This window comes from Prinia subflava, chromosome 4 (genome assembly GCF_021018805.1).
Source record: "Prinia subflava isolate CZ2003 ecotype Zambia chromosome 4, Cam_Psub_1.2, whole genome shotgun sequence".
Classification (NCBI taxonomy): Eukaryota; Metazoa; Chordata; class Aves; order Passeriformes; family Cisticolidae; genus Prinia; species Prinia subflava.
Window position 1 is genome coordinate 57323762 of NC_086250.1, and position 25325 is coordinate 57349086.

Consider the following 25325-nt stretch of genomic DNA (forward strand, 5'->3'; position numbering starts at 1 on the left):
GCTTGAGCGCATCCAGAGGAGGCAGTGAAGCTGAGGGAGCTGGGGAATGACTATGAGGAATGGCTGAGGGAGCTGGGGGTGTTCAGCCTGGAGAAAAGGAGACTCAGAGGTGACCTTACCACTCTCTACAACTCCCTGAAATGTGGCTGTAGTCAGGTGGGGATTGGTCTCTTTCTCCAGGCAGCAACTGCCAGAAGGAGAGGACACAGTCTCAAGCTGCGCCAAGGGAAATACAGGTTGGATATTAGGAAAGATTTTTTACAGAAAGAGTGATTAAGTACTGGAATTGTCTGCCTGGGGAGGTGGTGGAGTCACCATCCCTGGATGGTGTTTAAAAAATGACTGGATGTGGCACTCGGTGCCATGGTTTAGTTGAGGTGCTAGGGCATGCATTGGACTCCATGGTCTTGAAGGTCTCTTCCAACCTAGTGATTCTGTGATTCTGTGATGAAGAGTGTTGTCCAAATGCTCCTTGAACTCTGACCAGTTTAGTGCTGTGACCATTTCCCACTGCCTGACCACTATCTCTTTGGTTGAGACCACACTAATTTCATTGGCTGACCACACTCTCAGTGAAGAACCTTTTCAAAATGTCCAATCTGACCTTCCCTTGACACTGTTTCATTCCATTTCCTTGGGTCCTAACACTAGTCACCAAAGAGACATCTCTCCATTTGCTGCCCATCTTGATGAAGTTGTAGATTGAGATGAGGTCACCCTTCAGACTTCTTTAAGCTGAACAAGTGAAGTGACCTCAGTTGCATCTCATTAAGTCTTGCCCTCAAGACATTTCATTACCTTTGTCACTCCCCTCTGGACACACTGTAGCAGTCTGACATCCATCTATATTGGACCCAAAACTGCCACAGTACTCAAGATGGGGCCTCAGTTGTTTGAGTTTAGGCACCAAAAATTTCAGAACATAGTGAAGCCCTTTCCTACCCTTCTTCATTAAAATATTCCTTTAGAGTAGTTATCAATCTGTGTGCTACCTTTCTAAGCAGAGTTTTGGATTTATTTTTCATTGGTTGCTTTGTTTTTATCTCATATGTTTGGTTATTGCTTTTATGGATACTCAGTCAAGAGATGAAACCTTGCTTACCTGCCTGTATTTCTTATTGACACATTTTTGTTGCCATTGATGGTGCTGCTACTGATATGTTCCATTTAATACTGCTCAATTTCTGTCTTAGGGTTGAACAGCATTTCTTCCCCAGCAACACTTCAATCTCTAACTGACTCGACATTCATGATCAAAGAGAACAAAGATATTCATTGTGAACATGTTTACATGATTTTACTAAGTTTGTGGTATTATTGAGACAAGATATTTCACTTAACTTCTTTTGGAATGTCACATATTGTCCTCAGTTTGGAGCTGAAAGCAAAGTAACTGGAATTAAACTTCCTGTGCATTTCCAAATGAAAAGTGACCTGCAAGGTGGAAATTGTCAGACTGTGTCTGTACCATGAGAGGGAAGTTCATGAGTAGCAGAAACAATTTTACTTCCATATCAGTAACTAGGAAAATCTGCAGTTCTGATGGAATTATCTAGAGGTTTAGAGTTTAAAGAGTTGTCTTGAGTTTAAAGAAAGAAAGCCTTGTACATGCTCTTGTGCTTCTATAAGCATGGATGTATTTGTGACTGTATGGGTGGGAGTTAGGATGAGGAATGGAAGAAAGGAATTATTATTTCTTCAGGCCATGTTGAAAAATAAGTTTGATATGCATACTAGTTTTCCTTTTGTTTTTCCTTATTTTTTAAAGAGACATTTCTTAAGTGCAACAAAGGAAAATGTATAATTAGGGTGAAGGAAGATTTGAAATGTCTGAAATAAGATCATGTTAAAATAACATAAATATTACAGTAACAAAGATATTAAATATTCTAAATTTAAAAGCAAAATTTCTCATTTCTTGAAGTAATTATAGCTCTCTTTTCTTCTTTTTTTTTTTTTTTTTGCTTCCTGAAAAATGTCTAAGATTCTTTTGAATCATGAAGGTCTCCAGTTATTAAGCAGTTTTGTTTGAAGTGCATGACCTAGGATTCTATTAATGATCACTTCTGACCCCTACAACTCCCTATGGAGTCCCAGAGATAATAAGAAGAGCAGGGAATTATTGATTGAAACTAATGTGGCTTCCTTGTAGATCCTGAGTGTCTGTGTTAAAAAAAAATCAATCAGTGCCAGCTGAAAAGCATGTTAATCATAATGTATGAACAACCTATATACACTAACATCCTACAGAAACCAATATTGCTACAATGCTTGCAAAAGAAATGAAATATTACTAAAACTTTAAAAAGTAAAAAAATAAACAAAAGAAACAATCAAACCACACTTTCATTTGTAACAAAAGTTGTCTGAACACCTTGAATTCCGTTACCTGAGCTACAACTGCTCAAATTTAAGATTTTTGGATTTTGGGATTGATCTGCTAGCATTTCTCATAGCTCTTAGTGGACATAAATGTAACCAATACTCAAATCCAGACCATAAGAATCTTCTAATCACAGAATTTAGGTAGGCAAATGAATGACTGCCATCCTAATTTTCTCAGGCAAATAAACTAATTCTCTCATGCCACATTTCATCAACTGTTTTTATTTTCTGAACAAAACTGCAGTTAATTTTTTTACCTATAAATATGTATTGGACATAAGTACTGGAATTATTGAACATTTGAAAGTTCTTTGCACACTTCTCAGGATACTAGCCTTGTATTCTACGAAAGGCTTTGCCATAACAAATCTTATTTCCAGATTTATACACTTCTTGTGAAGGAACACAAATCATGGACACATCTGTACATAAATTTTTATCACAGACTTTTCATAACTTGCTTTAAAACAAATTTAAATTAGCAAAGGTACTATACAAAACCAAAGAATAATTGCTATCTTCCAATCTCTCACTGGTTCCAGCTTAAAAACTGATGAAGCTTAACTGACACACAGGGAAATTACACTGGTGATAAACCAGATGTTATGTTGAAATAAAATATCTTATCAAACTAATGCAACTGAGGTCATTGCTACGGAGTTTGATCTCAAAAATGGGACTAGGGAATACCAGTTGCAAATAAAAATAATATAATGAAAAGTGCAGGCAAACTGCTGTCATAATATCACAAACCCTAGATTCATGAATAAAAATTACATCATAACCAAACATACCAAATATACATTATGACTCAGTGGGTGTAGAAATGAAGCAATCAACACTAAATCAAGCTTTAAATCAGGGTAAATATCGATGCCTTTTTTTCAGAATACATTAGCAATCTGCCATAGTTAAAGACTGCTAGAAAAAAATACAAATTAAATCAACCCTCTCCATCACATGAAAATATTTCAAGAAAATCTCTGTTCTCTGTGTCCTGCTCAGACTAACTTCTAAACATTGTATTTCCATTTCTAAGAATTCCTGTTTTATCTATCTGATGTTCACTGTGTTTCGTTTCTTATAAGACCTTTGGTGATGCAGCAGTGGAAAGCAGAGTGGATTTTGATAATCAGCTCAGGAGTTACTCTAAGAGCTATGCTGACAAGTTCAATCTCACCCAATGTTTGTAAGGTTCAAGAGCCCTTAAATTACCTACTCCTTTTGCTGAAGAATTGACACTTGTATTTCAAAGCTCCAGGAAATATACTACACAACCAAATATATTCTAAGGTACTTTTGTCCATTGAACATTGGTATAAATGGTAGCCAGGTACAACACAATGCATTTTAAAGTTGTAAAAATTACCAGCTTTGATACTGACTTCTTAAACCACTCTCTTGCCAGAAGATGCAACAAAATTGTTAGCTAATATTTTATCATTACTGGGTTAGCAGGTCACATTTACTATGCCTGCATCCTTCACATACAACTTCATATTAAAGGTCTAAGGTCTACCTTCACTTTAGAAATAATCTCTTTAAAATCAAGACTATATAAAGGATAAAATGAACAGAACCAAACTGTTGAGGGTTTTTTTTTCATTTTGATAATAAAAATGAAATGTCAAATAGTAGTTATATACTTAACATCAACTATAATATAAATGAAGAAAAATTTGCAAAAGTGCATTCTATATTCTATTTAAGAAAGATCAGAGAAGTATTTATTTGTTTGTTTGAAAAATGGAATTCTTTGCTGTTAAAAAAAAAAAAGCAATTAGATTTGGTTGTTACATTCTTAAACCATCACTGTTTGACTTAATACTGGAGACAAAACCAGTTTTCTCCTACATAATTTTATGTAGTGTTCATGTCATGTTCAGAATAAAGCATTAAGTAGTTGTGTTTGAAAAAAAATATTCTAGAAATGTATATAAAAATATGGAAGAATTCAGTGTTCATTCTTTATGAACCTGGTAAATTCACAGACTAATACTTGTCAGTCAGTGGCCAATTTAACTGCCAGCTATATGTGCAAGCAGGTAAGAGACAAGATAAAGTGCTTGTTTGTTCTTTCCTAGATAATTGTTTTGGTGCTATGTAAAACAAATTTTTTAACTTCATTCATGACAAAAACCTATAAATCAAAGGTTTGACTTTTGCCTTCATTTTAGTCTGGAAACTTGATTTACAGCTCTAGGTATCACTAACCTTTTTGAGGTCTGATTACAAAACATCCCCAACAGTGCTCAGGAAAATAAAGTAACATGTCCTACATACCTTGCAGTTATTCTTAGCAAAGGCCTCAACATCCTAATTATAAACATTACACAAAATAATGAGGCACCATGTTATTATATCTTAGTATGTCACAGAATCAAAGAATACTAGGTTCTAAGGGAATCTCAAGGATCACCTAGTCCAACTTTTTAGGCAAAAATGCTAGTCTAGACGAAATGGCCGAGCACCTTGTCCAACTGAATCTTAAATGTACAATACTGGGGAATCCACCAGTTCCCTGGGGTGTTTTCAAAGGCTGATTTTTCTAATTTTGAGAAATTATCATTATGTGTCTAATTGGAATGTCCCCAGGAGAAACCTTTACCCATTATCCCTCATCTTTTCCATGTAACTCCTTGTCAGCCTTAAAAAAATAATTGTAGTATTTAGACACAAATGTTAAAGGGAAGTTTTATTTTTCAACTGATGAACTTCCCACTTATTTTTCAAACATGAAGTATTACATAAAGAATCTTCTCTACATCTCTACAAAGAATATGATATCTAACCATAAATCTTGTCATTCAGTTCTCTGTTTTCATAAAAAGATGATCAAGCATATTGAAAGCACAAGCAGAATTTGAAACACTTTCTTTCTGAGATTTTCCCAAGAAATAAGTAAACAAAGAAAAAATATTTTCAAATATCAAATTAACCCAAAGCTTCCATATTTTGAAAATAACTTAATGTAATAATTGAAGGATGAGGTGCAGTCATGTCTTTTTAGTGACATGTACATTCCAGCTAAGTTTCATCTTAAGACAGTCACAGGTGTATTAAGGCAAGGTAGACAAAAAGTGTGTAACAGGGAGTGATACATCAGACTTATCTTAGGCAGTTATGATGAGATAAATTACTCTAAGAAGGTGCCTTTTGTTCTTTATTGGGTATAAAGAAAAACTGTAGCTACTAGCAGCTACCTTTGGATACCCAAGTTACAGCACATCAATCTAACCATAGGCCAAAACTGACTGAGGGAAAATTATGGTTTTGTTCCCATCAGCTGGTACAAAACTCTTTCTTTCTTGCTTAGAACTTTGTTGTTTTAAAATAGGAAACATATGTTGAATATTTTAATTGGTAATAAGCATTTTTCTTAAAGTTGCAACTATAAATGAGACAATACAATCATTCCTTTCTTAAGCAATTACATCTTAGGATCTTGCAATAAAACATGAAAGGAGAACTACTGGATATAGTATTATATTATGAAAGAGACAGCTAAGGAGCTATCTTACAGAGTACTAAAAACAGTGAAAGAAAAATGCAAAAACAGAATGTGCATGATGTTCTATATTTAGCTTTGTGGGTTGGCTCTGAAATTTCCTTTTGAGCTGTCTTTTTTGATAATCACTGGTATGACCAAATTCTGAGGCAACAGTAGGGTATTCTCCACACTATTTTTGTCTGAGCATTCAAACCGGCCAGTAATAAAAACCAATACATGCATTTATTACAGTTTAATACAAAAGCATATTTTTCTTTTTTTTTTCTTTTTTTTCTTTTTTTTTTTTTTTTTTACTTTTGTTAATGGAGACTAGATCAAAATACATAATTTCACATCAATATTTTCAACATGTCTCCAGTTTCATTTTTAATATTAATGCTTGCTACAAGCCTTGCAAGGGAGACCTCTCTTGAAGACTCTCCCACTGTTAATTTAACAGAGAATTTCAGTTGTCTCAAAAAATTATATCAAAGCAAAACATTTTCATACTTCCCTCTATGTGAGCAGTTTTCCAGCTACATGCTATCTGTGCATCTGCAGTGAATCATACAGAATATCATTTTAAAGAGGCAAAAAATACTGGACATGTGATGTACATTCAGATACTGTATTCCAATTATAGCATCAGTGCTTTCTCCAAAGCATTAAATATCACACAGGAGCAGTCACATTAGCCTCCAGTGGCATAAGACCTTTGAGGCTTGCATGCTGCATTTTTTAAATGTCTTAAGGAATAAAAAGTAGGGGAAATAATAATGTCATTTCATTGCTGATTCTGTAATCACATGCAGAATATAACAGTACCATGCCTTTAACATTCAACTGCATACCAAGTTAAAACAAAAGTGAGATTTCCAATGAAAAAAATGTAATTGAAATATCTGTACTATGAGTCAGCATTACCCTTTGGGTGAATTTCAGTGCTGGTTCAGCCATTGTTAGTTGGTACAACATGAAAATTTCTTCTAGAGTTTTTTATTTTTATTTCATGAGACCCCACTCTTGCACTGGCAGAAACTGATTGAACATATTTTTGCTTCTTACCATCAACACACGCTGGCCTTGCTCTTGTTGTACCGGCAATCTGTCCTTTTTTACATGCACAGCGAGCTGTTTGTCGGGCTATAGTCCTTCGGGGCTGACTGCTATCTCTGTCCAAAGTAACAATCTCACATGTACCTGCAGCCAGCTGACCTGGAAAAAAACCAGCAACAGGTACCAGAGTCACTGAATGCACTTCAGGCGATCTATTACAGCCAAATAGAGCCACGGCCCTGAGTCACAGCAGACACTCCACGACAAATGGGCAGCCAGCTGATGGATATAATAAAACTGAGATGACATACAATTTTTCTTTGTGGTGGACATATGAAAACCCTGCAAACTGTTCTGTCAGAAAATGATTATTGTTCCGCAAAAGTCAGAGAGCTGAGGTTAAACAGGTTACTTTTACTTATGTTGTCTAAATAAAGGAACAGTCGTTTATGGCAATGAAATTTAAATGGTATGCTCTTTACATACTTTCAGAAAAAAAATTATAAAGTATAAAACAAAACTTCCCTAAATTTCCATAAATACAATGAACTCTTAACTGCTTTGCGTATTGTTTTTGAAGAAAAAGTCCTTTCAAAGCATGCCTGCATTTGCCAAATTCTCAATCCTTTGGCTCGTTTCATCTAAACTGAAAGGTCCTTAATTCTCTTCCTAACTCATATTTGATACAGGTGTTATTTTCTCTTATTTTTTCTTTTACTACATTTACTATGTAACTGTCAAATGGCTTAAATGACACCACACCCTTAGCTCAGTAATTAATTACTTTTTATTGACTTCTCCAATATAGGTAGCCTTTCCTAAATACTAAACAAACCTGACTGCTTAGTTTCACCTAATTCTGAACTTGGACTATGCTATGAGAAGCAAACCAAAGTGCTCAAAAATTGTTTTATGAAGAACATTATTTTGAATTTAATGCTATACTTCTAAAGAAATGCTTTAAAGTACCTCCTTTGGTACAACCATTATTGGCTAGTAGTATACCAAAATACTATCTTTTACAGTCAGGAAAGATACATTATCAAATTTCAGTGTGTAGAAAGCATGAAAAAAATTCCCAAATACCACTTTGCATTATATATATTCTCTGGGATTTATAGTGCAGTAGTAAAAATGTGCAACACTATCTGCAAATCACAAGCTTTCTAAGTTTTATTTTTTATGAAAAAAAAGAAAAAGGAAAAATTCAATCCTGTTTTTAGAAAAAATGCAGTTCAAATAATAATCACAGTAATTTATTCTTTTTTCTGTTGAAATAAAAAGAGAAAAAAGCAAAAATTCTATATCTGTCAAAAGTAAAAATATAAAATGAAACCAACCTGAAATATATGAATGGCCTTTAAGTCAAAAGGTTTTTTTTTTCTATGCACTTTTTTTTTTTTCAGAATACAAGTTTACCATCTATTTTTCTCAGAAGCAGTTAAGATGCTTGTTGTGTTGAACAGCAGAATATTGTAGACTGTCACCAGTATTGGGTCTCATTCACTCCTAAAGCACTTAAATTTTATGTTTCTGTGACCTCTTACACTGCAGTGAATTACAAAATAGCAAAAATTAAGATCTCAAGGGTGAGTATAGAACAAGGCACTCCAAATTCATGCAAATCTATGACATATGTATTTTAGGCATTTATAAACATGTATATTATATTCACAGTAGCAAACATTATCATAACAGTGTTTAATGGGTGCTGGCAACTAAACTTATGAGCTATGGTCAGCCCTGTGTTTCTACTCTTTTCAATCCATTCTGTTAATAAAAACATCTTAGGATAAATATGTTGATTAGATGACTTTTACTCTATTGTATGCTGCTTTTTTTCATTGTCCATTCAAAAATACTAGATTAGAATGCAAAGGTTTAGCAAGAAAGATAGTGGCACATAATTTTCTAGAAAAAGACAAGAGAGATCCAGCTACACACAAGCGTGTTGAACTGAAAAAGGAAAAATATTCTTTTTTTTACCCTGCCACTAATATATTTCATCCTGGGTTGTAGGGGATGTATTGCTCCTTTGGAATATAGCTCTCTTGGTACATCATGTGAAAAGGGGATAATCAGGTGTATTTAGATTCTGATGCCTTAGGCCACAAAAAAGTGGAAGCATAAGTATGACACATGTAAATGTGTGAGTTTCCATACTCTCCACTATCCATGAGTCTTTATACTATTATTTCTTTCACTAAAAGCTAGAACAAATCATACAGTCTAGGTGAATAATTGCATAAACTTCCATTTCAAAGGAAAGGAACTGGACTCACAGCACAGTGAAGGCAAATAATGACTAATGGTATTTTCTGCTTTTGAACTTGTATAATTTTAGTTCTGCTTTGGTTTTCAGAAATTATAATTTCTTCCAGGCATAGTGACCTTATATTCTTCATGAATTTTGAAAACTAGAATATCTACACAAGACTAATTGCTATACACAAATATTTTGTCTGTTGCTTTTCTTTTTTTCTATAGCAGAAGAAAATTGTAAGTCACTGTAGAGCTACAGGAGCTCTTACATATATGACATAAATATTTCCTCCTGATTGTGTCACAGGCTGCAAAGATTGGAAGCTTATTGAGCACTGCAGCAGAGAATACATCCACTGTTACTTGGCTTTAGATGGCTGTAAAGCATGAAAGTATTAGTTAAGGTTATGGAAGGCCATCTCCAGAGAGAGTCATCCTGGTGTAAAACATGTCCTCTCTGCCTTTCATTAGGTAGAGGGCAAGTCTACAGGAGTACCTCACTTAGATGGTGTGTGCTACTTTGGCTTTTTAACAATTTAATCTAGAAATATAAGGTACAAAATAATGGAACTAAATGAATATGCTTCTTGCAAGTACTGAATTGCAAAAATTAGGATACCTTTCATTTTCAGGGAAGTTAACACAGTGACCTCTTTTAGAGATGGTAATGTAAAAAGGCTGTTCTTCAGTGAGCCTCTGAACATGCTCCACTTCACTCCTAAAGCCAGAGAAAGAATCTCAAGGCAGCAATGGGTGGAGCTTCACTGGAGCTTTTCCAGTTGAGAGATTAGGAGCCACAGTCCATGAACAGTCACAAAGGCTCCATACTTGCATTATATTTTCTTTATGTACTTGCAGCACACAAAGCAATTCACCACCCTCCATCCTAAACAAAACAATCTTGCTAGAAAAAAAGACAAGTATCATTAAAGACTAGAGTCATTCCAGTATTGTCTAAAAGATTTTTTTCAAGAAACTTCTGGGTTTTACTGTTTTATGAACCAAGCATGAAGATTATTTCAGAAGTACCATAAAACTGGAGTTTTCCAGGTGAATTAGTAGATATTTCTTTGTGGCAACGGCTACTGTTATTATATATATATTTGTAAATATTTTAATATGTGCTTTATAATTCTAATACAACAATTATCCAACAATTAAGACCTCACTGGAAATTTCTCTGATTTTTTGTTGTCACCATCTGATTACTAAACAGGGAAAAGTTTCAGTTCTTTAATGCTCCTTTATAGTATAGCACTGCATTCTTAAAATGCCAGTTGATCTCTCCCACCACAAACACAAATGCTTCTATATGGAATTGTTTCAGAAAAAGGGAAAAAGCATAGGAATCTGATTTAAAAAGCCAAGTCAAAAATAAAAAAAATACACAACTTCTAAAGTTTTAAATAAAATGGGACTGCACTTTTGGCTTGTATCTTGAAATTGTTTACAGTAATTGCTGTATACAGGACTTCTTTTGCTTATTTTTTTAAATGAAGTCCATTTGTGATCAGTTCTCAAGCTGCTCTTTGTGAGACTTTCATGGAAGTGTGTAGGAAACACTAGTATAGGTACATATATTTAGTAAATGTACAGAGAATATCTCAAAGTAAAAAGAGCATTTTTCTAAGAGATCTTTAGTTATTCCACACTTGAATTAAAATAGTTTGTTATTGAAAAGCTTAAAAGCAAATGGCATTTTTCATGTTTATTCCTAAGACTCTTCTGTCAACTATATGTCATTGAAAGAATAAAGATTTTAAAAGATCCATATTTTCTACAATAGGTAACAACCTTAAATAGTAGATATATTTGTATTACATGGAGGGTACATGGAATAATATTCTAATTTTATCTGGCTAAAAGTATTTCTATTCTCCAATAGGAAATAAAAACCTAAATAATCCACATGAAATACAGCAATCAAGTTACAGATTTTTTTTAAAAAATATGCTCATTGTAAAGCTTAAGGCTTTACCTAAAATTCACTTCAAGAAATAGAATTATGAACTAATGGAATCTGTGGGTACAATGAAAGTAAGTTTTGATCTAAATATACAGATTTTTCCAGGGGTTTAGATTTCATGCTTGTCCAGAATTCCTACTTGAGATTTGTACATGCAGGCTTATATTATAGTTTCAGTGAACAATTTTTCCATGCATCACCAATTTGATGCCTAGCAACACAAGCTCTTTTAGTTCAAAATGCATTAAGTTAGATGGTATTAAAATTCTTGGCTAGATTCAGATATGCTTTTGTCAGTGCACACAATGCAGGAGTTGTTTCAAAATCAGATCATAGGAATACATTCAGTACTTTTCTATTATAATATTGAAGTCTTTCTGACAATAGAGCCATGTTAACTCCTGAGCAGAGCTGAGGATCAACAATTCCTACTGAAATAAGGGGGAACTGAAGTATTTAGTGTCACTCATTATCTGCAGTTTGACATTAACCTGAGTAACAAATATTTTAAAATAATTCAATTTAAAATATAAAGAGCATATGTTTAAGCAGAATTCAATTTTTTGTCATATATATCCTTCCTCAAAGAAAATGTCCTGAAAGAGGATCTCTTACTCGGAACATTATCCAATTCCAGACAGTCCAATTACCTTTTCTTTTTAAAATTTAGTTCATAATGAGGGAGATTATGGCAAGGAATTGGTTTGCCTCAAAGAACCACACTCATGTTTAAGCTGCAATAGTAAAATTTGTGGAAATCCAACTAGCATTAAATAAGAGGGAACAGCTTCCACAAAGCTTCTGAAAACAAAAAACTATTTAAAATAAAGTAACAGAGGTACTCAGCCAGTACGTGGAAAAAATTTTTAAAAAAATCAGAACAATTTGAGAATATCTATCAAATAAGAACATTGTTTCAATTGTTAACTTATGTTATACAAAGGCATTTCAATTTTTCAAAAGAATATGTTCAAAGAAATACACTATTCCACTTTCCTCTTTTCAAAGTCAATGACATTAAAAGCATTTGTTTCCAAGATGTTTCATATATCATTTTGGACCTTACATCATTTCATTGAAACAAATGTTATGTCTGTTTCAGTAACAAGACTACACAAAACAATTTTCATGCTAGTAGAGTTAGACAGCCTGTTTAAAATATTCTTTACCACCTTTTCTTGAGGGTATGATTATGTGGGCAGTAGAAGACAGGACTGATGAAACAAAAACTAACTAGGTTGGATAATCCTTTCTATTGGTGTAACCCCCAGGTGCCCAGTAGAGTAAAAAGCAGTACAATTTTTTCAGAAGTTTCCTTACATTTAATTCATTATAGGTTCAGAGCTATATTTGATGAGAGTCAACATTACAATATCACCTTTTTAGCTTCTCAGTCTTAAAAGGAGTGATTTTGAATTTTAGCGATAATAAAGAAGAATGTGTCTTAGAGGATGTGGCTTGAGAGCCCATTTTATGAAGAAAAAATCACTGTAGAACTTAAATAGGTAAAATTTATGAACAATGAGAAAAATATTATTAATGTCTTCTCCTTTAAATACTTAGTTAAAATATTTTTTTGGAGTTCCACTGCAATGAAAAAGTATATTATGTCCCCCTAGTAATTACTAATCTTACTGTAATTTTCAAAGTAGCACTTAGCCATTTCAAGCACATAAACAGTACAGACATTAGGAGGATAGGAAAATAGTTTTCAGCTCTTCCATTCTGAAATAAGCAGTAAATTTTAATTAAGATAGATCCTAGTCTTCTAAGTAGTTGCACAGGAAAGAAAATCAAGTCTGTGGAGATTCAAGATACACTCAGTGCCCATTTTGAGATTTCCTTTTTTCCCAGATAAGAGTAATGCCCTAACTTATTGCACCTGATAATGCTATTCCATGTAATTGCTTAATGTTTTGTTGTATAATTAAGAATAATTTCTCCTATATCTGGCTATTAAAAACACAAGAGAAAGAAAAATAAATGTAAAACCAAACTGCAGTAAGAACAAACGGCAAGATTTCAGATTCCAAATGGAATTCTCCATCAGAATTGGTACACAAAGGAGAATTCCAGACCAGAAAAAGGTTAAAAATGTATGTCAAGGTCAAGGATGTATGAATAAATGAGGAAATAAGTAATTTGTACATAGAAACCTAGTTTTAACTAATTTTCCCTCCTTTATTACTTTAAAATGTAATTTATACTGTGTATGTAGAAATGACAAGGTGTTTGGATCCCTTTTTTAAAGTAATTCCTGTCTCTGTGTAAGTCAGTGTGAACTGCAAATCTCAGCTCCATGGAGCTGCTCCAAGGAGGACCTGCAGCTCAAAAGGGTTGGGTAATTGCTTCTGGGGGCCTCGACTGGTTACAGAAAGGAAATAACTGCAGGAATTCAGGATTGAACAAAGCTTTGCTTATTTGCATAAGTCAGGAAATGGCTGTTATTCTATTACTTTCCAAAAATATTAAAAGATGTTATAAAAAAGAAGGAAGAAAAAGAAAAAAAGGAAAAAGAAAATTAAAATGAAAAAAGAAAATAGTAAAAAGAAAAAGAACAAAAATTCCTTCTATTTCTTTACCAGTCTCGACATGTGAAATAAACCTTGTCTGTTTATAAAACAAACAGAATAGCCATAGGGGAAAAAAATGTTATTGGAGGGATGCTGATATTCCTCTTCAGAAAGACAGGAATAAAAAGCACAGGTTTGTCTAAAAAGCTACTGACATTTGTTGGAGCCAGAAGCTGTATGTCAGGAAGGAACAAGTCTGTTGTGTTAGCAAAATATGTCACTGCAGGGAGCATGAAATCACTTTGAAAGAACATGCAGATAAAGTCATATATCAGAAGCAGATATAATGTAGCCGCTCAGGTAAATAGTGTTTTTAACTTCTCAGGCTTTCCTTTGTACTATCAAACCATTATCCTAGGATTATCTGATTGTTATTCTAGAAGGATTTGAAATGTACTTACAAATGAACAGCCTTTAAAAACTCCTCATACAAGTCGCCATCCAGCTTGTAATTACCATCCACCAGGAACTAAGATATATCCTATGCAAAAAGAACTGTGTCATTCTTCCGTGCCTGTCACAGGTTTCAAAACCTGAAGGCCAAAGTAGGCAGCTGAAGACAACAACCACCTAACACTATTTAGCCTTGTTAACATGCCATATGCTAACTCATACCTATGTTTGAATAAAAAATTCAAATTATGAAAATTTTCTGTCATTTTTGTAGTACAAATAAGATCACACTAGACAACCTACTGTCCTGTTAGTAGGTCTAGATGATTTCTTTAAAATAAGGCTGTTTATTTTCACTGCTGCCTGTAACACTACTCTTTCTTTTTTTGCAAAAGACTATGACAAAAAAACCTTAAAACATTTTCTTTCTAGTAATGGCACTGTAATGCAGTTGGGCTTTTTTGGTAATCTAGATGGCAGGCTTACCCTGAAGGCACTAGACAGCAGACAAAATGTTCTAGTAGCTAGGGCAATTATTTTGCCATCTTTTTTGCTTACAGAAGAAGTCTGTAAACAATCTCTGTTTAAAATAATGTCTCTCAAGACTTGGTTATGCTGCACGTGCTGGAACATATAGATACAACAGCTCACACATAACCACAAGGAAATATAAACTTCTCTTAGTAACACAACAAAAGCAAACACTGTGGGAAAAAAAAAAAAAAAAAAAGAAGAAGTTCTGAAGTAGAACAGTATCCGTATCAAAGAAGGAAACAAATTTCAACAATTTTGAATGTCTAACTATACCTAAGAAGAAATAGTCTCACTGAAAAATATATTACATTAATTAGATGGATGAATGCAAATGTGCCCCATGCTGAGAATCTTGAGCAGACACAGGACCCTCAAGCCCAAAGCTTCAACAAGCAGAATCCACATCTCTTGTAGTGTGTCTGCAGTGATCCTAAAGGAAGTTTACATGTGTTCAACTAAATTGGATTCTAGCATCAGTGCTCAAATCAAGCACATCATCAGGACCTGAACAGAACAGCTAGTACCTGCTATGTCTGCTGTTTCTTCTTGCTTTGCTCTCACTTTCCTCCCTGATCCCACAGCAGCAGTTCCCCCAGGTTTTCAGTGAGGTGCAAGGAAGGCCCTCTTCCAGGTGCTGTGCTGAGCACACAACTGCACTAAGCATACAAGCCCCACTGCTGCAGGTACAGCACCAAGGTAAGAGTTAAAAAGACAGATGTAGTATGCAAAAGAAATATATCCTTTCTGTTAGATTAATACCAAACTTCAGCACAAACCAGAAGACGTGAACTTGACAACTCCTTAACTGATTAATTTGAGTGATGGCTTTCATTTTAAAGGTTTGTCTGGGAACAGGGTTTTTACACAAGTGTGACAGAGAAGCATGAGTATGCTGGCTATTATTCTCAGATGTTCTGCAGACTTGGAGGAGTGATTTTCTATCTGGGCCAGCTTCACTGCTGCATTTTCCATTTTTATCTGTTTTGCTCAAAATGACTTATGAAACAGGTGCATGCTGAAATGAAAAGTTTTCATGGATAAAATCCATGATTTTTATATCCTTATTTCTAGTCCTCCAAGAAGATAACCATTTATGGGATAAGATTCTCCTCTGCACAACTCAGAGGAGGGTGTCAGAAAAAGAGTTTTTAAGTTGCTCATGTATCCAAGGCTACCCAAAGAGAGAGTAGTGAACGAGGACGGCTGTCATCCCACCCACCTTTACCAATCAGTAAAGGGCTCAGGATTAGAGACATACACAATATCTCCTCCTGTGTCCCATTAACCAGGAACAATGTCTTCCATTTACACAACTAAGTGTTCAAACACTGCACACTCCATTATTTCAACTCTAAAACATAGAGGGGTTTCTGCTTAAAGAAAGTACATCATGTATGTTCACACTAGATGTAAATTAGTCTCAAGTTACTGAAAACACTTTGACTGTACAAATTCATTTTCTGTTGGATTTAGTAGCTGCAAAATAAAAACAAACAAATCTATGAACAGAAGCAAAAATTATGTGGTATATGTGGGCTTATCATAGAAGGCAATGTCAAAAAGACTTTATACACTGCTGACCTTTTAAAAAACTTTAAATGAACCTTTTATTATTATTATTATTCCCTCTATAACAAGGTCCATCTTTTTATGTACTGCTTATCAGTTTTACTAGCTAATAAAAAAGTTAAATTATGCCATCAATTTCCCAATGAATAGCTAATAAATAATACTTCCTTAGTTCAAGGTCCTTAATAAAAACGAACAAAAATGAGGCCTGACACCATTTTGCTCAGCATTTGGATGAACTAAATTTGCTATTACTCATCATGTACCCTCATAAAATATGTTTTCTAAGACGCAGAATAGACTGTAGTTAAGTTTTCTAAACACAAAAAATATGTACTTGGATAAACTCACACACATATACACATTCAGATATTCTTCACAGAAGGGTATGTTGAAGATTAGGCAGAAGGCATTGCCTCTCATATTGACCATAAGATATGAGCAATTTCCCCCAGGTCCTCACACAATACTGTTATACTAATAACACAGACTGAATCACATAGCCTGCTCCTTATCATACCATAGTCAATGCATGCAATATATTTACTTTATAATATGCAACTTTTAGTCCAACCCAGCAAAAATAATTCGAAGCAGAAACCATCTGTGTAAGAATTACAACTTATTTCTAAGGGAATGCCATATGCAAGAAGAAGAAGTCAGGTCTGAGTCTGATGTTGGCTATACTTTGTATTGTTTATTCTCATCTACCTGCTAGAACTTTAACACCACATTGCTGACTGTAGACAATGTTTCAGTGTTCTGACCACATCTGGTGGATGAAACAAAATTTTCCTCTTGAATCTGGGATTAGGTGCATCAGGAACCATTATAAACTATATTCCATCTTTTGTCAGCTAAGACTCTAATAAGAAAAGCTAAGATGTGAGATTTGATCAGTTCCATGGGTCACACAGAAACAGCACCAACCAGAATTTTCTGGAGCAGAGGACAAAAAGAAAGCTGTCAAGGTAAAGAGCACTGAGTGTAATTAAATGCTGCTCCTCAAAAGAGGAAAAGATGAAGGAAAACATCATGGAGAAGCATTATATTTTCTATCTTCTTACTGGTGAATATATTTCAGTTGTTTAGATCAGTGATACTGATATTGTGCTCCTGTGGTAATGGTATGTAAACAGGAGAAAGTATAAAACTCACAGAGAGGAGAATGATCCCACAGGGATGAGTAAGACAGCAGTAAAGCAAGATTTATTGAATGAATGTTTGCACTCACCAGATGTAATAAAACTTAAATGATATCAAGCAACTAATGTACATATATGAGATATACATAGTCATGTTGATCACTTACGGCCTGCCCTTCTTATTTTAATTTTCCCAATGGCAATATAGAAACCTGAATGAAAACTGAGGATAAGCTGATAGGAATCAGAACAGAAAAGCTAGCATTAAATATTTCATTAAAAAAGGGTTTCTGAAAGGCTATATAACCTTTTGTCTAAATGCCTCAAATCCAAAATGTATTAGGGTCAAACAAAATAAAGTTATTTTAATTATGTATAGGTAATCAGAATTTATACAGCAACAGCTAAACAGAAAGTGATTATGACACTAAGACAAATCCAATCATTCAAAGATTGGGCAGGCTATCTCTACAGAAAATAGGCCAACACAAGTATGTATTACCTAAAGGGCAAGTAAGCGTAGTGAACTGAATGATTAATCACAGCTGTAACTATGCACCACATTATTTGGGTGCATTTTGATGCATAAACATGGATATTTTGGTCTGAAATGGGGTGGACAACAGCAGAGGCACACAGCAGTTTTGTTATAAAGAGAACATCAAGACCACATTGCAAGAGAAACATGAGCCTATTTATATACAGAAAGGAGTGATTGTGTTTTTATCACTGAATTTAGGGAATGTATTAAATAATGATTACATAGTCTTGGTTCTAAACAGGTATGGCAATCAAAAAATTAAGATTCAGTTTCTGATGTTGTCATGTATCTTCTATATATCTTCTATAGGAGCCATTTTGCTCTTGTTAACAGAAAGATAGAACACTGTTTGTAGTGAAACTGCACCACCCTCAAACTCACAGTAGCCCAGAGCTGAATGCCATAAGAACGTGGTATTAATCAAAATTCAGTTCCTCTAATCTGCTAAAAACGAATGAATTAAAGCACTACAATCCTTCCCTAGTCTTAAGTGAAAACAGCAGTACTTTTTCTGTATAGCATGAATCTTTTCACAATGACTAATCCCATTCCCAATAAAATCATAGGAAGTTTTACCACTAACTACATAAACAACAACAGAAAAAAAACCCAGTAGCATATAAGTCTCTACACTCCAGCACTAGTCCTTTGGCAAACTGGTGTTGCATCTTAAATAACTGTCATTCTAGCCAAGGAACTATGTCAAATGAATTCTTAAGCCAACTGAAAGCTCTATTTTAAGAACCATTCACTTTGTATGACTTTGCATGTACCACAAGCCACGGTAGCAGCTTGGAACCAAGTTGCCTCAAGATCAGGAGGTAGAGGTACATGTAAAACCAGAGGCACACTTGTTCAGTGCTGCACTTGGCTGTGCACTGTATGACAACTCTATGGCCTCCTTTTTTTTTTTTTTTTTTTTTTTTTTTTTTTTTTTTTTTTTTTTTTTTTTTTTTTTTTTTGGTACTAGATAATCCCTAGGCACCCATTCCAACCTAAATCATTCTATGATTAAATGATATGAACATAACGCTCCAGAATACACTAGTGTACACTGTGGGTATAAATGAGCACACACAGCATCTATACTCTTGTATGCATAGCTGTTGACATTTTAGTCTTTAAAACATGTTAGACACATCACATTTATTCTAGCAATTTCTAGCAGACAGCCTCTATTTTCTACTGCTTCCCAATTTCAGATATTAGTATCAATGTTCCATAACACAACTTCTCTGTTGATATGAGATAGGTTTACTCCAAAGTTATTCTATTTAACACCTGCTTTCTGGTCTCTTCAATCGAATGAAGGTGGTCACTGTTGGAGAAGCAAACATAGTAATAGATCCAAAGGCTTAATAAGAGTAAGGTATACAAATAAACTATTTCTGACAATGCTAAACTCCTTAAGAGAATACAGAACAATATGTATCAATGATATAAATACTGATATATGTACTATCTGTATATATAATGCAGAATTTAATTCTGAATACCTAGAAATTGTGGCATTACATTCCATACTCAAAAAATTTAGAGATGTACAGATCCAGATTTAGCCTGTCCAGATCCCTCTGTAGAACCTTCCTACCCCCCAACAAATAGATACTTCCACTCAGCTTGGTGTCATCTGTGAATTTACACTTGATCCCATCACCCAGATCATCAATAAGATGATCTGGGTGATCAGATCCCAACACGGATCCCTGGGGGACACCACAAGTGGCAAGATGCCAACTGGATGCAACACCATTCACCACCATTCTCTGGGACCAGCCATCCAGACAGTTTTTAACCCGGTAAAGAGGGTATCTGTGGGCTGCCAGCTTTTCCAGAATGCCATGGAAAACGGCATTTAATGGTTCCCTTTTCCACTTCCTACTAATTAGCTTTTTTCCCAAGCCTAGCAGTAAAGACAAGAATAAAAGTCAAGACTGGACTGGTTGCTTAACTCTCCACATAAACTTATGCGTTGTCAGGCAAAGGTTATAAAACCTAGACACTTTTTCTCCTTTTTTTTAAATGTTATATAACTGATATCTTGTATCCTCTCCTACCCAGAGAGAGTTTCCTACTGGTTACTGAGATTGTATATACCTTCTTACACACATAAAATGGATGTCTATACACACAAACACAGATGCATATCCCACCCTATCCTTTCCTGGGAAAAGTCATGTGGTTTTTTGCCTCTCTCATATTAGAAAATCCACTGATAATAGTTACTGCATGATCAGTATGCAACTGGGAAAAAAAAAAAAAAAAAAAAAAAAAGAGTAAAAAAGAGAAAACCCTCAAGCTGTCTAGGCAACCAATCCTTTCCTCATTGCAACAACTCTCAAGTAAAGAGACTTTCTTGGAATTGGTGAAAAATTAGAATTTTTGCCAAAGCCCCTTGGTGACAAAGAAAAAGGATTTTGATATTTAAGCCCTAAAGACAAAGTAGAACCAGCAAAACATAAAAGAAAACAAATCTATTTAATAATCTGATTAATTTTTATCTTCCTTTTTTCCAGTGACGGGGCTGTATCCAGTGACAGTGTAAACATTTTACTTTGCACAATACAAGAACCACAATAGAAGAGTGTAATTAGTGCTGGAAAGACATTCTTGAGGAAGTACTTTGATTTCAAAAGACTGTTGGAGTGATTGTCACCCCTGCTGTGCTTGGATTCTCTCTGGATGTGCATAAAGTGTGAATGCAGAACGCATTATTATGAAACTCACTCGTCCTTGCATTTGTGTGTGCTCATTGCTTTGCCATCTTGTGGTAACCAAAAATAGAAACCTACAGAGCAGCATATAATTCACACTAGAATAATGCTGCTGTATCTTTTAATGAATTCTTCAGTGCACTTGCTGGAAATCTACAACTCAAACCATGTTCTGCATTTCGTCATTTATTTAACAAATGTGCAGTCATTTTCCTTTTAAGATTGAGATCACTGAAGAATATAAACTCTTGTCCAAACATAAAAAATAAGCACAAACATTAAATGATTTAATGCTGGATGAACGACTTCCAATTATTTTATCAAAATACACTATGAGATCTTTTGTTTAAAGTAAGTAAAGTGATTCTATTCTCTCAGCAGATACAAAAGCTATACCTGTATAAAAATTGTCCAACTATAGGACAGTTTAATGTGTTATAAAGGAAATAGGATTCGGAATTCATAAACTAGTCAGTAATTATTTATGGAACAAAGTAATTTGCTGTTCGGGGTTTCTCCTTTAAATTGTCATTGGAAAAAAAAATAATACAAAGCATCTACCCTTTCTAACTTTAACTTTTAAAAGAAGTAGCACATTTTTGAGTTAGCAGTCCCAAGGGAGAGAAGATGAGGCCTTCTGTTGCTAAGCAAGAGTTTGCCAGTTATTTCAAGCTTTAGCTGAGTACAAGCAATAATCACTACTGCCTGAAATATATTGGAATGAAAGTACATGGGACCATTCATGACACTTCATCAGCATGCAGGAGGCAAACAGAGTGACTGCAGTGATTGAATACAGGCTCAGAACTACTGGCTTTAATCTCCATCTCATTCATTCAGCCTTTACTTTTGGCACAGCTGTATGATAAACATTCTGACATTTCTTCCTTGCCCACCCTCCCTTGGAATCTCATGATTGTGTGTGTATGTTTGTTATGTATTTAAGATCATCAGGTTTGTTTTTTTCTTTCTTTGTGGTTTTGGTTCCATCCCCTTCTTCCTCACCCTCCCCCACACCACTCCCCCCCCACCAAAAAAAAAAAAAAAGCAATAAATGTCTGGGTATGGGTAATCTCCAGGCTTACAATTTTTACTACCAAAACACCTTTATTTTGTTGAAGGGAAACGAAATCATTTTCACTTTGCCTCTGTGGTTATCTTAAATTTAAAAAAAAAAAAAAAAAAAAAAAAAAAAAAAAAAAAAAAAAAAAAAAAAAAAGCAGCTAAATTCACAATTAGTACTAATTCTTCCATTCTTCCTACTATCTTCTGTGCAAAATCACATCTATACAGTGAATGTATATGTTTATAAAAAAAGTATAATTGGCTTATAATGGCATTATATAGAATTTTAACATTACTGGAGCTAAAAAATTATTCTGATGTTAAAGAGAGTACAGTTTGTTATTCAGTAATGGATTTGTTTAGTTTCTTTCCTGCTTGTTTGGATTGTTGTTTTTTTTCTTTTAATTTTTTGCTATACATCACTTATCTTGACAAGAAGAGCTCATAAGCAGTTCCATATCACCAGTTCCTTGAATCTGCCTTGGCTTTGCAGCCTGGGTTCCAAGGGTCCTGAATACCTTAAGGCCTAATTGGTACTTAAACATCCTATGGTAAAGTTAATAGAGAATATGTGAACCCAGCAAGCACAAGCAACCTCTGCAACTGGGTAGCAACTATTACACTGGAGTGACAATGGTGTCAAAAAGCAACTTCTATTTTATATTACTCCTTCCTCAAATTAAAATATCTAAGAGTTTTGGGAAAATCTGCCTAATCTACTACAGAAGTTGGGCTGACTTCTGCTCAGAATGCCAGACTCCTTGAATTCACAAATCTGCTACACTAAACTAACACAGTTTTTCACTCATTTTGTACTGAAATTGATGCTGGATGATCACTACAACAGTTGTAATTTAATCAAAAATATACTCCTATGACAAACAAAACACTATAAAGAACCTATTTAATACTCTCCACTCCAAGATGGGAAAGTATTTGCAGTTTTGCTGACTGAAGGTATGTGGCCATTCTTTAATGTCCTGAGGTAAGTGGGACAGAGCTCTGCAGAGGACTGGCTCTACAGAACCTGTCACAGATATGAAGATGCCTTTTCTCTTACACTGAGTTTTTCTGCTGCTAAAGAGTTATTGAGCAGTCAACATAATGAAAATGAAGAAAAGGAGAGAAAAAAACCCAAAACACCTACACCATTTTCAGGCAACTTGCAACACCATCTCTCTCAACTAAGAACAATTGATACATTGCATTGAAATCTGAAGACAGCAAACAGATCATTGAGTGAAGGAGATAGATGAACTTTTCAGGTTCCCAGGGAGATGCAGAAATATCCTTGGAATAGCTAAAATAAATCTTTTAAAGAAAAAAAGTTATTTCATTAACTACAATGCCATCTAAAGAATGGGACCTAAAATCCATCTCCAGAGACAAGGCAAATTCTGTGCTGTACTTCAGCAGCAGCAAACAATCCAGCACCTCCCTCCTAAGCATTCTTACCACACTATGCACTTTTAAGGATCAGGTTTCATTAGTTATTCACTTCAGTCAGGAAAAAAAACAAACCCTTGAATATATATTAAAAGAAATGGCCCATGATGTGAGACATGAAAATCTTCTAACTAGCAACAACAAAGGAACACAAGACACAGTGAGACAGACCAATCTTATTACTTGTATGTCCATTATGGAAAGGGGAGTTGGGATGACTACCTCTGCATTGTAGTGCAAACACATTGAATTGTCAGCCAAAGACTGATACTTATACAGTATATTTATTCAACACTTTCCTGTTGTGACTATTCTATCTTTCCTGAAAAGAATCATTCACTAGTAGCAGTTGGTCAGTAATATTGAATGATTTGATTGTACCAGCTCATATTGTGATTTTTTTTAATATTTATTTAAAAATAGAATATTGCTTCTATGAAACTACCACAAGTTCCAGAGTCCACTTCAAAATATTCATACTAGCTGCTTAATTCAAATAATTTCTTCTTAATTAAAAACAACAGGTTTTCCTGCCAAGAAGTTTAATGTATTACCAAAAAGAAACAAAAGAAAACAAACAAATAAAAGCAAACAAAACCAGAAAAAAATAAACCACAATTTTCCAACAGAGTGCACAATCTGATCTATTTGTGACAGCTATGAAAAAAAAACCCCCTTCTCTTCTCATGAGGTATATGTCTCCTAAAGTAACCATTCTGTCAACTGTTCTTATTTTTGTAGAAGTTATTCAGGGTATATCTTAACTGGTGGACTAACAGACTAAACAGATCATAGAAAAGGAAAGCTGACAAGTGATTGCAGGCAACATAGCAGATTACTGGAAATATAAATGATGAATATCACTGGAGACGTCATCAGTACATTTTGACCAGCTTTAAAAAAAAAAAAAAAGAAAAGAAAAGAAAAGAAAAGAAAAGAAAAGAAAAGAAAAGAAAAGAAAAGAAAAGAAAAGGAAAGAAAAGGAAAGAAAAGGAAAGAAAAGGAAAGAAAAGGAAAGAAAAGGAAAGAAAAGGAAAGAAAAGGAAAGAAAAGGAAAGAAAAGGAAAGAAAAGGAAAGAAAAGGAAAGAAAAGGAAAGAAAAGGAAAGAAAAGGAAAGAAAAGGAAAGAAAAGGAAAGAAAAGGAAAGAAAAGGAAAGAAAAGGAAAGAAAAGGAAAGAAAAGGAAAGAAAAGAAAAGAAAAGAAAAGAAAAGAAAAGAAAAGAAAAGAAAAGAAAAGAAAAGAAAAGAAAAGAAAAGAAAAGAAAAGAAAAGAAAAGGAAAGAAAAGGAAAGAAAAGGAAAGAAAAGGAAAGAAAAGGAAAGAAAAGGAAAGAAAAGGAAAGAAAAGGAAAGAAAAGGAAAGAAAAGGAAAGAAAAGGAAAGAAAAGGAAAGAAAAGGAAAGAAAAGGAAAGAAAAGGAAAGAAAAGGAAAGAAAAGAAAAGAAAAGAAAAGAAAAGAAAAGAAAAGAAAAGAAAAGAAAAGAAAAGAAAAGAAAAGAAAAGAAAAGAAAAGAAAAGAAAAGAAAAGAAAAGAAAAGAAAAGAAAAGAAAAGAAAAGAAAAGAAAAGAAAAGAAAAGAAAAGAAAAGAAAAGAAAAGAAAAGAAAAGAAAAGAAAAGAAAAGAAAAGAAAAGAAAAGAAAAGAAAAGAAAGAAAAAGTCTTATTTTTTCAATTCCAGAAAAGTTAGATCTTACTTTTAGCACCATCAGGCAAAGAAGCCTGGTCTCTTTTTTTTCATCTTCTTTCCCTCATTAAATGTAGGGCAAGAGCAACCTTGCTTCCAAATGTCAGGATTTATGAATTCCCATTCACAGTGTCCAAAGATTTGCAAGACAACCACCCTGACCTTGGTTAAAAAGGAAATCACTCTGAATGAGTTTAATGAGGATTTGAAGAAATGTCCTTGGAGGTGTAGCTTGAATGAAAATGTAATAGTGTCTACGTTTTGCCTTGTACCTTATGAGGAGGCAAGAAACAAATTTTGTTCAGCATTTTGCAGTTGCTACTCTCAATCTCACTGAAGCTGCTTAAACAAAGCTAATAGAAACTGGCCCAATGGGGCATTATTCCTTTCATCTGCAGTATATAGTTCCATTTTTTTAATATTGACTTCAGAAATTATATATTAAGACAAAAGAACAGTCAGTATTACTGCGGGTAAACTTACCAAACTTTAGAGGCAGCTG

At 34.3% G+C, this 25325-nt stretch overlaps 1 protein-coding gene across 3 annotated transcripts in view; it reads right to left on the reverse strand.

Moving 5' to 3' along the window:
* The window catches only part of TAFA5 (TAFA chemokine like family member 5), a 408002-nt gene that overhangs the window by 172553 nt on the left and 210124 nt on the right, over positions 1-25325 (reverse strand). For all 3 annotated transcript variants that reach the window (XR_010080303.1, XM_063396826.1, XM_063396827.1), the window contains exon 2: positions 6941-7090. Coding sequence is in view for 2 of the 3 variants with exons in the window: in XM_063396826.1 (XP_063252896.1) it covers positions 6941-7090 (150 nt within the window). In the remaining variant the exon portion in view is untranslated. The remainder of the gene's footprint in view (positions 1-6940; positions 7091-25325) is intronic.